We start from the raw sequence: 15,232 nt of genomic DNA, 5'->3' as shown, positions 1-15,232 counted from the left end.
AGTGAAGATCTTTTCCCATTCTGTAGGCTGTCATTTTGTCTTGTTGACCATGTCCTTTGCTTTACAGAAGCTTTTCAGTTTCAGGAGGTCCCATTTATTAATTGTTTCTCTCAGTGTCTGTGCTACTGGGGTTATATTTAGGAGATAGTCTCCAGTGCCAATGCATTCAACTGTGTTTCCTACTTTCTCTTCTATAAGGTTCAGTGTGACTGGCTTTATGTTGAGGTCTATGACCCATTTGGACTTGAGTTTTGTGCATGGTGATAGATCTTGGTCTATTTTCATTCTACATGTTGATAATTCTCCCTACCCAAGAGCATGGGAGATCTTTCCACTTTCTGGTGTCTCCTTCAATTTCTTTCTTCAAAATTTAAAGTTCTTGTCATACAAGTCTTCCACTTGTTTGGTTAGAGTTACTCCAAGATATTTTATGCTCTTTGTGGCTATTGTGAAGGGTGATGTTTCTCTGATTTTTTTCCCCCAGCCCTTTTATCATCTGTGTACAGGAGGGCTACTGATTTTTTTTTTATTTAATCTTGTATCCTGCTACATTACTGAAAGTGTTTATGAGTTGTAGAAGTTCCTTGGTAGAATATTTGGGGTCGCTTATGTATACTATCATATCATCAGCAAATAGTGAGAGTTTGACTTATTCTTTTCCAATTTGTATTCCCTTGATCTCCTTACTGCTCTAGCTAAGACTTCAACAACTATATTGAATACATATAGAGAGAGTGGATGACCCTGTCTTGTTCCTGATTTCAGTGGAATCGCTGGGAGTTTTCTCTCCTTTTAGTTTGATGTTGGCTGTTATCTTGCTGTATTTTGCCTTTATTATGTTTAGGTCTATGTTCTATATCCCTGCTCTCTCCAAGACCTTTATCATGAAGGGATGTTGTATTTTGTTGAAAGTTTTTTCGACATCTAATGAGATGATCATGTGGTTTTTATTTTTCAGTTTGTTTATATGGTGGGTTACATTGACAGATTTTCATATGTTAAACCATCTCTGCATCTCTAGGATGAAGCCAACTTGATCATGGTGGATGATGGTTCTGATGTGTTCTTGGATTTGATTTGCCAGTATTTTATTTAGTATTTTTGCATCACTGTTCATGAGTGAGATTGGTATGTAATTCTCTTTCTTAGTAATATCTTTCTGTGGTTTGGTTGTGAGGGTGATTGTAGCCTCTAAAAACAGAGTTTGGCAATGTTCCTTCTGTTTCTATTGTGTGGAATAATTTGAGGAGTATTGATATTAATTAGTTCTTCTTTGAAAGTTGTAGAATTCTGAGCTGAAACCATCTATCTGGTCCTGGTTTTTTTTGTTTGGTTGGTTGGTTGGTTGGGAGACTTTTGATGACTCTGTTTACTTTTGCTTATTGGGTCTTGAGTTAATTTTGGTAAGTGATATTTATCTAGAAAGTTGTTGTCAATTTCCTTTAAGTTTTCCAATTTTGTGGAGTACAGGTTTTCGAAATATGACTTGTTGATTCTCTGGATTTCCTCCATGCCTGGTGCTATGTCCCCCTTTTCATTTCTGATTTTGTTAATTTAGATATTCTCTCTCTGCCTTTGGATTAGTTTGGATAAAGGTGTGTCTATTTTGTTGATTTTGGGGGGGGGCGGGGGAAGAACCAACTCTTTGTCTCATTGATTCTTTGTATTGTTTTCTTTGTTTCTATTTTGTTGATTTCAGCTCTCAATTTGATTATTTCCTGCCATCTAGTTCTCTTAAGTGAGTTTGTTTCTTTTTGTTCTAAAGTTTTCAAATGTTCTGTTAATTCATTAGTGTGGGATTTTCCCAACTCCTTTATGTAGGCATTTAGTGCTATGAACTTTTTTCTTAACACTGCTTTCATTGTGTCCCATAAATTTGGGTACGCTGTGTAGTCATTTTCATTGAAGTTTAGGAAGTCTTTAATTTCTCCCTTTATTTCTTCCTTGACCCATTGATGATTCAGGTGAGCATTGTTTAATTTTCATGTTTTGTGGGTTTCCTGGAATTAATATTGCTGTTGACTTCTAGTTTTATACCATGGTGATCTGATAAGGTACATGGGGTTATTCCAATTTTTTTGTATTTCTTGAGGTTGAGGTTTGTTTTGTTACCGAGTATGTGGTCGGTTTTTGAGACGATTCCATGAGGTGCTGAGAAGAAGGTATATTCTTTTCTGTTTGGATGGAATAATCTATAGATGTCTGTTAAGTCCATTTGAGTCATAACATCTGTTAGTTCTCTTATTTCTCTATTCATTTTTTGTCTGATTGACCTGTCCAGTGGTGAGACGGGGAGTGTTGAAGTCTCCAACTAGGAGTTTGTGGGGTTTAATGTATGATTTAAGCTTTAGAAGTATTTCTTTGACATATGAGGGTGCCGTTGTATTTGGGGCATAGATGTTCAGTATTGAGATTTCCTCTTGATGGATTTTTCCTGTGACTAATATAAAATGACATTCCTTGTCTCCTTTACTGATTTAAGCTTGAAGTCTATTTTGTTAGATATTAGGATAGTTATACCCGCTTGTTTCTTAGGTCCATCGGTATATTTTTTTCCCCAACCCATTACTCTGAGACGATGTCTGTCTTTGAGGTTGAGATGTGTTTTCTTGTATGCAGAAGAAGGATGGATTCTGTTTTCGTATCCAATCTGTTAGCCTGTGCCTTTTTATAGGTGAGTTGAGTCCATTTATATTAAGGGATATTAATGACCAGTGATTGCTATCTCCTGTTAATTTAGTTTTCATTGTTGGTGATGTTAATTTGTGCGTTTTCCCTTTTGGGATTTGCTGATTTGAGACCATCAATTGTCTATGTTTTTGTTGATGTAGCTATCTTCCTTGGGTTGGAGCTTTCTTTCTAGTGTTTCTGTAGGGCTGTGTTTGTGGCTAGGTATTGGTGAAATCTAGATTTGTCATGGACTATCTTGTTTTGACCTTCTATGGTGATTGACAGTTTTTCTGGGTATAGTAGTCTGGGCTGGCATCCATGGTCTCTTAATGTCTGCATAACGCCTGACCACAACCTTCTGGATTTCATTGTCTCCAATGAGAAGTCAGGTGTAATTCTGATATATCTACCTTTATATGTTACTTGACCTTTTTCCTTTGCAGCTCTTAATATTCTTTTTTTTTCTACTCTATATGTTTAGTGTTTTGATTATTATGTGGCAAGAGAACTTTTTATTTGGATCCAGTCTATTTGGTGTTCTGTAAGCTTCTAGTATTTTCATAGACATATCTCTCCTTAGACATATCTCTCCTTAGGTTGGAAAAGTTTTCTTCTATGATTTTGTTAAATTTATTTTCTGTGCTTTTGAGTTGAACATCTTCTTCTATACCTATTAGATTTGACCTTTTTGTGGTGTCCCATATTTCCTGGATATTTTGGGTTAGCTCTTGTTAGATTTAATGTTTTCGTTAACTGATGAGTCTTTTTCCTCTATTGTATCTTCAGTGCTTGAGATTCTTTCTTTCATTTCTTGTATTCTGTTCATGCTTGCGTCTGTGGTTCCTGATCATTTTCTCATGATTTCTGTTTCTGTAATTCCCTCGGTTTATGTTTTCTTTATTACCTCTTTTTGGGTTTTCAAGTCCTGAATAGTTTCTTTCATATGTTTGATTTCTTTTTCTTGGTTTTCTTTAAGTGATTTGCTGATGTCTTCCAATTTTTTGTTTGTCTTTTCCTCCATTTCTTTAAGTGAATTTCTCATTTCTTCTTTTAGAGTTTCAAACATTCTCTTGAAATTATTTTTTAGGTCATTTTCTTCTTCATCCATATTTGGTTGTTCAGGTATTTCTGTTGTAGGGTCTTTAGGTTTTACTGGTGTTGTGTTTTTCTTTGTGATGTTGCGTATGTTCTTGCCTTTTCTACTCATCTTTTCTCTAATAGGTGTGGTTGGGGCTGTCTGAGATTCTGTTGAATAATCTTCTAGGTGCCAGTGAATCCAAAGCTCAGATGGTTGTTCCTCATAGTACAGTCAGTGTCACAGTTCTAGTTACCCTGCTGATTACTCTGTTTTTGGAGATAGCTCAGTGTTCCTGTGCTTTGCTCTGCTCCCTTATAGTTTGCTGTCTCAGGCCTACTTTGACCTAGGTTGCCGGCTTTGCCCTGTTTCTGTAAATTCTGGTCTGGAACCCCTCCTGAAGAAGTTGCTGGGTTGGAGTTAGACATGGAAAGGCTTCTGGCTCCAGTCTACTGCCTTGGAGGGCCCAGGCTCAGGTGTGCCCAGAATCGCAGAGGACCTGCTTACTCCCTCAGAGGTCCCAGACTCATGCTAGGACCCACAGAGGTTGTGGCTCAGGTCTACTCCCTCTGAGGACCCAGACTCAAGCCTGGCCCTACCGAGATTTCTGGTTCCTGCCTATTAGAGGTCCCAGGTTCGTTCACGAACAGACTGGCAGAGGTCCTGGCTCAGGCCTAGTTCCTGGGAGGTCCTAAACTCACACCCAAACCCACCAGGGTCCTAGCTTAGGTCTACTGCCTTGAAGTTCCCAGATTCACGTCCAGACCCTCAGTGGTACTGGCTCTGACTCACTCAGCAGTTACTCCCCTGTACCTATTCTGGTGGCTATCGCTGACTGGATCTGGTTGCTGTGTCAGTCCTGATCTGCCAGTGTCCCAGGACTGGATTTGCTCCTGGCTTCTGCTCCTAGTGAAGTTTATTTGCTCTCTGTCTTAGATAGCTGGTCCAGTCCCACTCAAGTTCTGGTAGAAATCACTGACTCTTTTCTTCTACCTTTTTGTTTGTCTTCTCTGTTTCTTTAAAGCAGTTTTTCACATCCTGTTTAAGATCCTCTATTTTCTTAATGTTACGTTTAAAGTCAATTTCTTATACTTCTTCTAGAATAGGGTGTTCAAGTCTTGTTGTGTGATCCCCGCACTCTGGTGATGTCATGTTGCCTTTCAGGTTGTTGGAGGAATTCTTGCATTGGCACCTGCCCATCTCTTCCTTCAAATGCAGCCAAGAGAGTCTTGGCGTCTTGGTCCAATCTTTGCTGTGACTGACTCTCTGGGTGGATCTCCTCAGTGCAGGAGCAGGAACTGTGCCTGGGCCAAGGACCTCACAGACAATAGGGCAGGCTTGGGGGAGGCAGGGTCGTGTGGAACAAAAAAGCCCCTGCAACAGGAGCTGGAGGGGCCCTCTGCTCCTTTCCTGGACCATCTGCCCCACTCCGGGATGGCACCCACTCACCGATCTGGATGGTTCTTCTCAGCACAGGGACAGGGACTCCTGGAAGTTCAAGGACACTGCAGACTCTGAATCACTGACTCTTGAGTCAGGTCACTGGCTTAATCCTCGTCCGCCAGTGTCCTGGGACTGGGTTGGCTTCCAGGACTGGATTTGCTCCTGGCTTCTGGTCCCAGTGGAACTTGTTTCCTCAGGCCTTCTTGGTCCTAGGAAGCTCTTTGAGCCCCACTCCTGTGGAATTGGTTGTCCAAGGTGGAGTTCTTGCCTCAGAGCAAATGTAGCCTAGGTTACCAGATTTGACCTGTATCTGTAAATCCTGGTTTGATTTCCCTCCTACAGAAGTCCCTGGGTTGGAGCTGGATGTGGAAAGGTTTCTGGTTCCTGTCTACTGCCTAGGATTTTCTAGGCTCGGGTGTGCCCAGACCCACAGAGGGCCTACTTACTCTTTCAGAGGTCCCAGACTCACACTCAGACCTACAGAGTTTCCAGGTTCCTGCCTATTCCCTTTGATGTCCCAGACCAATGGCCTGACCAATGCCCTGACCCACAGAGTTCCTGGCTCAGGCCTACTCCCTCTGAGGATCCAGACTCATGCCTGACCACATTGAGATTTCTGGTTCCTGCCTTTCCCTTGGAGGTCCCAGGTTCACTCACGTCCAGACTGGCAGAGGTCCTGGCTCAGGCCTAGTTCCTGGGAGGTCCTAGACACATGTCCAGACCCACCAGGTCCTGGCTTAGGTCTACTCCCTTGAAGGTCCCAGATTCACGTCCGGACCCTCAGCGGTCTCTAACTCTGGCTCACTTACTCAGCGGTTACTCCCCTGTACCTGTTCTGGTGGAGATTGAGGACTCTGAGTCAGGTTGCTGTGTCAGTCCTGATCTGCCAGTGTGCCAGGTCTGGATTGGCTCCTGGGACTGAATTTGCTCCTGGCTTCTGCTCCCAGTGGAGCTTGTTTCCTCAGGCCTTCTTGGTCCTAGGAAGCTCATTGAGCCCCACTCCTGTGGAATTGGTTGTCCAAGGTGTTCTTGCCTCAGAGCAAATATGGCCTAGGTTACCAGATTTGACCTGTATCTGTAAGTCCTGGTTTGATTTCCCTCCTACAGAAGTCCCTGGGTTGGAGCTGGATGTGGAAAGGTTTCTGGCTCCTGTCTACTGCCTAGGATTTTCTAGGCTCGGGTGTGCCCAGACCCACAGAGGGCCTGCTTACTCCTGCAGAGGTCCCAGACTCACACTCAGACCCACAGAGTTTCCAGGTTCCTGCCTATTCCCTTTGATGTCCCAGACCAATGGCCTGGCCCAGCCGAGGTCTCTGGTTCCTGCCTATCCCTTGGAGGTCCCAGATTCACACCCGGACCCTCAGCGGTCTCTAACTCTGGCTCACTTGCTCAGCGGTTACTCCCCTGTACCTGTTCTGGTGGAGATTGTTGAGTTTGTGTCAGGTTGCAAGCTCAGTCCTGATCCGCCAGTGTCCCAGGATTGGGTGGCTTCCAGGACTGGATTTGCTCCTGGCTTCTGCTCCCGGTGGAGCTTCTTACTTTTAAATAAGAGAAAATTAGTATTGCCATTAGTGTGGGTCCATTAATGGCCTATCTCTGATAAATCTCATATCACGTTTATTGGAATTTATTTCATGTTTTGTTTCCAAAAATACATTTTTTTCTCTATTTTATTTCTTTTTTTAATGCACAAGAAGACATAAAGGAAAATTCTGTAGTAACAGAAAGGAGAGTCCAAAATTGCTGGTTATTCCTGCCCAAAGTAAACCAGTACACAGGTTTTCCTTAAGAAAGATGCCTGGTCAAAGTGGAACTGTTGGATAAGAGAAAGGCCTCCTGTATTTAGGAAGTTTTGTAGGCCGGGGCATACTAACGAACTCTCGGCTTTTACTGATGTGTAAGTCTCCAGTCTCCATATGTGTATGTTCCTGTGTGTGTGCAAGCTATTTTAAGTGTCTGCTGTTTCTCCTTTTGAACTTACTGCTCACCTAGGAACCCTACAGCACTCGCCCGTGGGACCCGCCGGGCCTGCATCAATAGAGCGAGTTCAAGGTATCCATTGTATCTGCGGGTTTCCTTTTGCTTGTGGTGTTCAGGGTGGGATGTTGAGAGGAAAAGAGCTGCTTGGCAATCATCCTCACGTTCAGAACCCCAAAAGGGTAGTGTTTTGGGGTATTTTTTTCTTTTTTGTTAGTTTTGTGGCTTTTTTTTTCTCTTGGGGCCACAAGCCTAAGATTGACCTCTTCACACAGGGCAGAGAACATGAATGATATGGGCATCTGTCCAAGGCTCTACTCCCGCCCTACTGGTGTCAGGAGGCTTGAATGGAATAGCAGTCTGTAAGGAGATAGCAGGTTCTTGCAGAACCATGGCAGGGTTCCTATGCCAAGAACCTACCTCTCTTTTGTGACTCTGGTTCTTAAACTAAGATTGATTAGAAGGAAAACCAGGATCATAAGTTTATTCAGGTTACAGTGCTAGTCCTTGGCAGGTGGTTCCCCAGTTTGTTCTTTATATAATTCCATCCATACCTCTAAAATGGCACTGGTTGTGCCTACACCCTGCTTCTGTCCTTGAGCTGCAAGAGGATTCTGCTGTGGTGAGGTTTCACCCACTCTAAGGTGTCTGAATTATGTTGTCAGTGGTATAGAGTCATTTCTTGTTTCCTAATGTGTCTTTCACAGCAATAACTCCCTGTTTGTTTCCCTGCCAGTGCCGATGCAAGACCCCAGAGCAGCTATGCAGCGGGGAGCCTTGCCTGCCAATGTCCCAACTCCTCGTGGTCTGTTAGGAGATGCCCCCAATGACCCACGGGGAGGCACTTTAATGTCTGTAACTGGAGAGGTAGAGCCTAGGTAAGTACTGATGTAGAAGGAAACACCTTGAGAAGTTGGAAAGTGTCCTTACATTGAAAGCAAAATGGTCGGACCTGTTTGCCTACTTCAAAAGATAAATAAGATTTGTAACCACTGTCTAAAACTAATTCCGAAAACATAATCGTATAGCTAAGAAGGTAACTTTGAAGCTGGGTGATGGTAGTGCATGCCTTTAATTGCAGCACTCGGGAGGCAGAGACAGGCAGATCTCTGAGTTCGAGGACAACTTGGTCTACAAGAACGAGTTCCAGGACAGGCTGCAAAGCTACAAAAAAACCCTCTCAAAAAAAGAAGATAACTTTGAGCCAACAATGACTGTTATATTTTCAGAAATTGAAAATTGTAGTAATGTATACCTAAACAAGGAAAATGTGAGGTAATGGTACTATTAATGACAATAGTTGTTGATGTTGGTGGGGATCACACCTCTGACTTTCTCTAAGTACTTAAATCACCTCATTAAATCTTTCTTAGGCCAGGGGTGTAACTCCCGTGGTAAGACTACTTGCCTAACATTTCCAAGGCCCTAGGTTCAATCCTCAGCCCCACAAAGATAGACAGATAAATCCATATAACCTTAGAAATGACTATTCTTAGTCCTATTTTACAGGTAAAGAAACCAGGGCATATAGTGGTTAAGGTAATGACCCAGATCACATAGCTAATAAATGGTAAGACCTAGATTTCAGCCATTTATTCTGAATCCAGAATCTGCATTGCTAAGCAGTCTGCTGCATATTCATTGTACTTATAATAAGTGTCCATTAATTCTTCCCAAATTTTGAATGCCCTGATCAAATAAGAAATTCCAGAATGCATAGATTTACATTCTATAGCTTTCTTTCATCTGTGTGATGTTACTTTGTTACCATTTATTTATTGATATTTGTATTTTCTGTTGGATGTTTGTATACTGATCTGATTGACATTTCAATGTTGGTACATTCTGCTTTAAAATATGTCACTTCTCTCTATCTCTAGAGCTTACTTGGGACCACCACCACCACCTCATCAGGGCCCACCCATGCACCATGTTCCTGGCCATGAAGGCCGTGGACCACCCCCACATGACATGAGGGGAGGTCCATTAGCTGAGCCCAGACCTTTAATGGCAGAGCCAAGAGGACCCATGATAGATCAGAGGGGTCCACCCATGGATGCTAGAGGTAAGAGAAAACTGCATCACAACTCCAACTAGTGGCCATGGTTGGTGAAGAATTTGCCTCTCTTCAGCTCTAATATGGGGCAGAAGTCTTGGAAAGAGTTTTTACGATTTACCTACAAATCTGATAAACTAGAAAGGAGATAGTGTCATAGACAAGGAGAGATGTAACTAGAAGTTATTAGCTATACACTGGTTTTCTTACAACTTTCTAGGTGGAAGAGATCCCCGAGGATTAGATGCACGAGGGTTAGAGGCCAGAGCCATGGAGGCCAGAGGACTGGATGCCAGAGGACTGGAGGCCCGTGCCATGGAAGCTCGTGCCATGGAGGCCCGTGCCATGGAAGCCCGTGCCATGGAGGCCCGTGCCATGGAAGCCCGTGCCATGGAGGCCAGAGGGATGGATACCAGAGGCCCAGTACCTGGACCTAGAGGACCTATACCCAGTGGAATCCAAGGTCCAAATCCAATGAACATGGGGGCTGTCGTTCCCCAGGGATCAAGACAGGTAATACTTGTAGCATCTACATAAAATCTTAATATATTTGGGAATTTGTTACTGAGCCTGATTTTTGTTGTCTTCTGACTTAAATGAATTTGCTTGTTAGAAAGGAGAGAATAGGCTCTCCTTTTACTTTCTCATATCCCTTAGGAGAAGGGCGACTAGCCTCTAATACTTAACCCAAAATAACAACCTTGTTTCACAATTTTAGTGGCTATTTAATTCAGAAAAACTTCTGAAAATGAAAATGTACAGAGCAGGGAGTACTCTGCACTACTGAGTATATAAACCACCAATATGTACAAAGTCCTCCCACCAAATACTTGTGCAGATCTTAGGCCATTTGAAAAACCTCCCCAAATGATTCCCATGTATAACCTGAACTAGATCATTTGAGGAGGTGCATTCATTTAGATTATCTTGGGGTGGCAAAGACCTGTGTGGATCTATTGTCATCATAGCATCTAAATAAACAGTGGTATAGGAAAAAGCCATCTGCATATAATTTTGGAACTGCAATCTGTTGCTTCTCTGTCTCCTTCACTTGGCTCACTCCAGCTGTATGTATGGGATGCTTTGTAAGTCACCTCATTTTTATCATCTCCAGTTGGTTGTGGGGAGATGGAATGTGTATCTCCTCAAGTTTCTATATGTTGGTGCCTTCATTTTTCATTTCTCTCTTCCCATTTTCATGTGCTTCTGTGTCTTCCAATGTATTTGGGTGTAAAAGAAGTGGCGGGCCGCTTTCTGCTGCCTGGCTCCTGGCTAGCTTTACCCAAAATAATTACACAGAAACTATATTCATTTAAACACTGCCTGGCCCATTATTTCTAGCCTCTTCTTGGCTAACTCTTACATCTTGCTTTAACCCACATCTAGTAATCTGTGTATCACCACGGGGTTGTGGCTTACCCCAAAGATTATAACCTATGTCCATCTCGGTCTGGAGCTTCATGGCGTCTGCCTGGCTCTGCTTTCTTTCCCCCAGCATTCTGTTCTGTCTACTCTGCCTATCTAAGCTGCTGTCCTATCAAAGGCCAAGGCAGTCTCTTTATTTGACCAATGAAAGTAACACATAGACAGAAGACCCACTTACATAATTTCCCCTTTTTCTGTTTAAACAAAAAAGAAAGGAAAACTAAAAAATAATAAAATTACTATGTAAAACTAAAAAAAAGACAGGCTTTCACTTTAACATAGTAAAATTACATATAACAAAACAGTTATCAAGCAAGAATTACAGTTACAATATTTATATCTATTTTATCTTTTATCATAACTAAGGAAAACTATAACTATCCATTCTTCAACTCCATCAAAGACTCCAGAAGGATATAATATTACCTAAGTAAACAAGAAGTAAGCAACTTCCAAAACTCTAGAAATGACAGAGACATCTCGCTGCCTGGATAGTCACCAAAAGTTCCTCTGTACCATTGGGGCATCCATCTTCAGCCTACAGGCTCTAGTATCCAGCAGACATTTCCATGAAGCAGGAAATTTTAAAGACAGTTCAGTCACTTTCTTTTTTATCCTGCAGAATGTCTCACAGACTCTTTCATGAAGCAGGAACCCCGAAGGATCATCTCACCTTTATACAAGTTTAGCAGTCCTCTCTCTGCGGGTTCTCTGTGTTCAGTTTATGCAACAGTCCAGGCAAGAGCAGTTTCTTGCCCACATGACTATCAAACTCTATAAGGAGCGTCTTCGATGCCCATCTTCCTCTTGAAGTAGATTGGTGCTGCCAGGAGCAGATGTGACTCATTGTCATGAAAATCCCTAATTTATTAAAACATTAAATGCCATATTCTGTAGTCTTTGAAAGATATGAAGAATGCCTATTTAACTGAAATATATCTCTACATGTCTAGAAAATCTAACTAACATGACTACAAGCTTGACTATTATTGGCAATTATCTATTAACAACCTATATTTCCTAATTATACATTACATTTTTAAAATGAACTACACAATCATACCGTAATCAATATCAGAAATACATATACATATAGCAAAATTTACCTTAAAATCCATACCAATGCAAATTATTCATATCTATATCATATCCCCCTTTAAATGTAAAAGAGCGTTTATAAACAATATCTGGGAATATGGACGTAGTTATTTCTCTCCAAACTTCCTCCTGCTGTATAGGGGTGCTATTAATTAGGTCTTTTATGGTGTATCCTGTATGCTAGGTTCATCTCAGTCAGCAGTTGAGTGAAGTAAATTTTTTGAGGGTGTTCACAGCAATCTTTCAGGAGGGCATGGTCTATCATATCACATTGGGATAGAAGCAATGTACAGGGTCTCATCCTCTGAGAAAACAAAAGAAGAACATCTTTTACAAAGCATCATATCCTTAGACCCAAATTTGGAAGTCATGATATTTTTAGAACATGTATGTAGTTTGGCAGACCACACAATGAAATGTCTCTCTGTATTTAGCCTAAGCGTGATCCCACAGTCTGCCTAAGTGCAGGCAGGGAGTGCCGAGTCATTGGCATAGTCTCAGAGTACTTTCTTACCGATCCCAAGCGGCCACACAAACATCCAGTCTCATAAAAGCCATTGAAATGCTTTAAAGCCAGAGTTTGCACTGACGGCACAGCCCAGGAAGCCGCATTCTAAAATGGTGCGGCTTTTTTTCTGCCACTATTGCTGAAACAGGAAGTCTCTCTATGGCAAGTCCTAGCAAATAGCAAAAAGCTTTGTTAAACTCTCTTTCCCCCCTTTTTAAAGCCCTCTCAGGTTTTTAAGTGGATTTAGTAGACCATGTTGGGCATCCAGTCTGTAGTAAAAAGAGCAGCAGCGGGCTGTGTCCCGGCTAGCTTTACCCAAAATAATTACACAGAAACTGTATTCATTTAAACACTGCCTGGCCCATTATTTCTAGCCTCTTCTTGGCTAACTCTCACATCTTGCTTTAACCCATATCTAGTAATCTGTGTATCACCACGGGGTTGTAGCTTACCGGGAAGATTCTAATCTACGTCCATCTCGGGCTGGAGCTTCCTGGTGTCTGCCTGACTCTGCTTTCTTTCCCCCAGCATTCTGTTCTGTCTACTCTGCCTATCTAAGCTGCTGTCATATCAGAGGCCAAGGCAGTCTCTTTATTTGACCAATGAAAGTAACACATAGACAGAAGATCCACCTACATCATTTGGGGATTGGAAGAGAAAAAGGAAAGAGAGGAAAATATCAAAACTAGAATGCAACATGTCTGGCATCCAGTTCTTTCCATTTTATAGGTTTGGAAGGTGAAGGCAAGAAGTTGCAGAGTGGGAAGGCTGCTTGTTCGTCCCAGCCACCCAACTAGCTTAGCCCCAAAATAACGACACAGAAATTGTATTAATTAAATCACTGCTTGGTTCATTAGTTCTAGCCTCTTATTGGCTAACTCTCACATCTTGATTTAACCCATCTCTGTTAATCTGTATATCGCCATGTGGCAGTGGCTTACCGGCAAGATTCTAACTGGTATCCATCTCAGGCAGAGGATCCATGGCTTCTCTCTGACTCCGCTTTCTTCCTCCTAGCATTCTGTTTAATTTTCTCCACCTACCTAAGTCTGATGACTTGGCCAAATTCACCTAACTAAAAAAATAGTGGAGCAAGAAATACAGCTTGCTCTTCTATTCTACTTCTCTGTCTTATTTGCATCTGTATATGTGTCTCTGTGTGTGGGTGTTTGCCTGATCCTCCCTAACTTGAGATAAAAATGTGGCTTTTTTGGCATATGTAGAATAAAAATGTATTTTCTTTTGTATTTCAGGTTTTGCTTTTAAAAATGTGTTTGCAGGCTTTGATTTTGTTGCATGCTCTATGGTCAATAGCCTCATAACACATTTTTTATACATCTTTTCAATACTTATTGAGCATCTACTGAATACAATCATAGTACTAGGGATATAGTAGTATGAACATCAAAGTCTTGATATACTAGCTGAGAAAAGAGGCACCAAGTAACTATACACTGTGCTTATATAATTCTACTGACCATTCTATGGAGAAAGACATTAAAAATGATGGCTGATATCTTGCTCCTTCTTCTGTTAGTGTTTGAATTCATTACTTTCTAATGGTAGGGTTTTTTATTTGTTTTTGTGATGCTAAGACTCAACCTAGAACCTCACAAATGCTAAATAATCTACCCCTGAGCTATACCCCCAGCCCAATATAGTTTTTATTAAAAGTCTGTAAAGTCAGTTAGATCCAAGGTAGAGAAAATAAGAACTTAAAATTGATACTTTTTACATTTTTTAGCAATATAGTCAATAATTATATAAATAATACATCCCAGTCATCTATGAAAGTGTTATGTTAGGAACCTCACTTCCTCTTCTGTATCTTTCACTTGTGATAGACAATTGCCTTTATTAGATTGTTTTTTGAGACAAAGTCTTTTCATGTAGCACTGGCTGACCTGGAACTCACTATATATACTGGGCTGGCCTTGAACTCACTGAGATTTGTCTGCCCATGTCTTGGGAGTGCTGGAGTTAAAGGCATGCACCACCACATTTTACTTATCTGATATTTTTAGTGTAGCTTTCTACTGTTATCCTTTTTATGATCTTTGGTTTTTTAACTTAATATGGTCTTCATATCTCTTTAAATTAATTTTAAATTTAACTCCAGTCCACACAGTTAGAAGCGTGTAGCTAAAAGGCTTGTTGCTATAGGGTGTTTATATAATTTGTCATACAAAGAAGAAAACAGTCAAGAATGAAAGTGTTAATAATTTACCCTGAGGGGGAAAAACATAAACTGGGATTGTCTTAGGCCAACCAAGGTATTTGACCAGTCTTACTAGTATTTATCTGTCTAGTACAGATATTCCTAGAAACTTCAGCTGGCCATTTGGAGTAGTTATTTCATACTACACTGTCTCAGATTGGTATAAATCAGTATTAGTAAATTCCCAAGTGACTCTACCCAGAAGTTGTTCATATCCGTAATTATTAAGGTTTATGCAAGTCCGTGAACGTTTTAATATAGATAGCATCCTCTATGTGCCATTGCATCTTGTCCCCAGTGTCTGAGAAAAGAGCTGATGCATAAGAGTGAGTATTCCAGATGTCTTAGTTACTGTTGCTGTGAAGAAACACAATGACAATGGCAACTCTTTTTTTTTTAAATAACATTTTTTCATTTATTTTACATCCCAATCAGTTTCCCCTCCTTTTGTCCTGTCCCCCTTTCCCATCTATCCTCCCTATGCATTCCTCCATCTCCATTTAGAAAGGGACAGGGGACAATAGCAACTCTTATTATAAGAGATAGCATTTAATTGAGGGCTTACTTACAGTTTCAGAGTTTTAGTTCTATTATCATGATGGGAAGCATTGACAGCAGGCATGGCATGCATGGTGCTGGAGAAGTAGATGAGAGCTTCATCCTGAACTATAGTCAGAAAGGGAGATACTGGGCTTGGCATGGGTGTTTGAAACCTCAAAGCCTGTCTCCTAGTGACCTGCTTCCTAATCCTTTGAAATAATG

General features: G+C 41.3%; 1 protein-coding gene across 3 annotated transcripts in view; it reads left to right on the top strand.

Moving 5' to 3' along the window:
- The window catches only part of Cstf2 (cleavage stimulation factor subunit 2), a 40,751-nt gene that overhangs the window by 14,014 nt on the left and 11,505 nt on the right, over window positions 1-15,232 (top strand). For 2 of the 3 annotated variants that reach the window (XM_085684892.2, XM_085684894.2), the window contains 4 exons: window positions 7,181-7,240; window positions 7,902-8,043; window positions 9,046-9,230; window positions 9,442-9,734. In XM_085684892.2, the coding sequence (XP_085541018.1) occupies window positions 7,181-7,240; window positions 7,902-8,043; window positions 9,046-9,230; window positions 9,442-9,734 (680 nt within the window). The remainder of the gene's footprint in view (window positions 1-7,180; window positions 7,241-7,901; window positions 8,044-9,045; window positions 9,231-9,441; window positions 9,735-15,232) is intronic. The other variant, XM_085684893.2, reaches the window with a different exon arrangement.

Source organism: Myodes glareolus, chromosome X (assembly GCF_982192425.1).
Source record: "Myodes glareolus chromosome X, mMyoGla1.1, whole genome shotgun sequence".
Classification (NCBI taxonomy): Eukaryota; Metazoa; Chordata; class Mammalia; order Rodentia; family Cricetidae; genus Myodes; species Myodes glareolus.
This window is presented reverse-complemented; position numbering and strand designations above follow the sequence as displayed.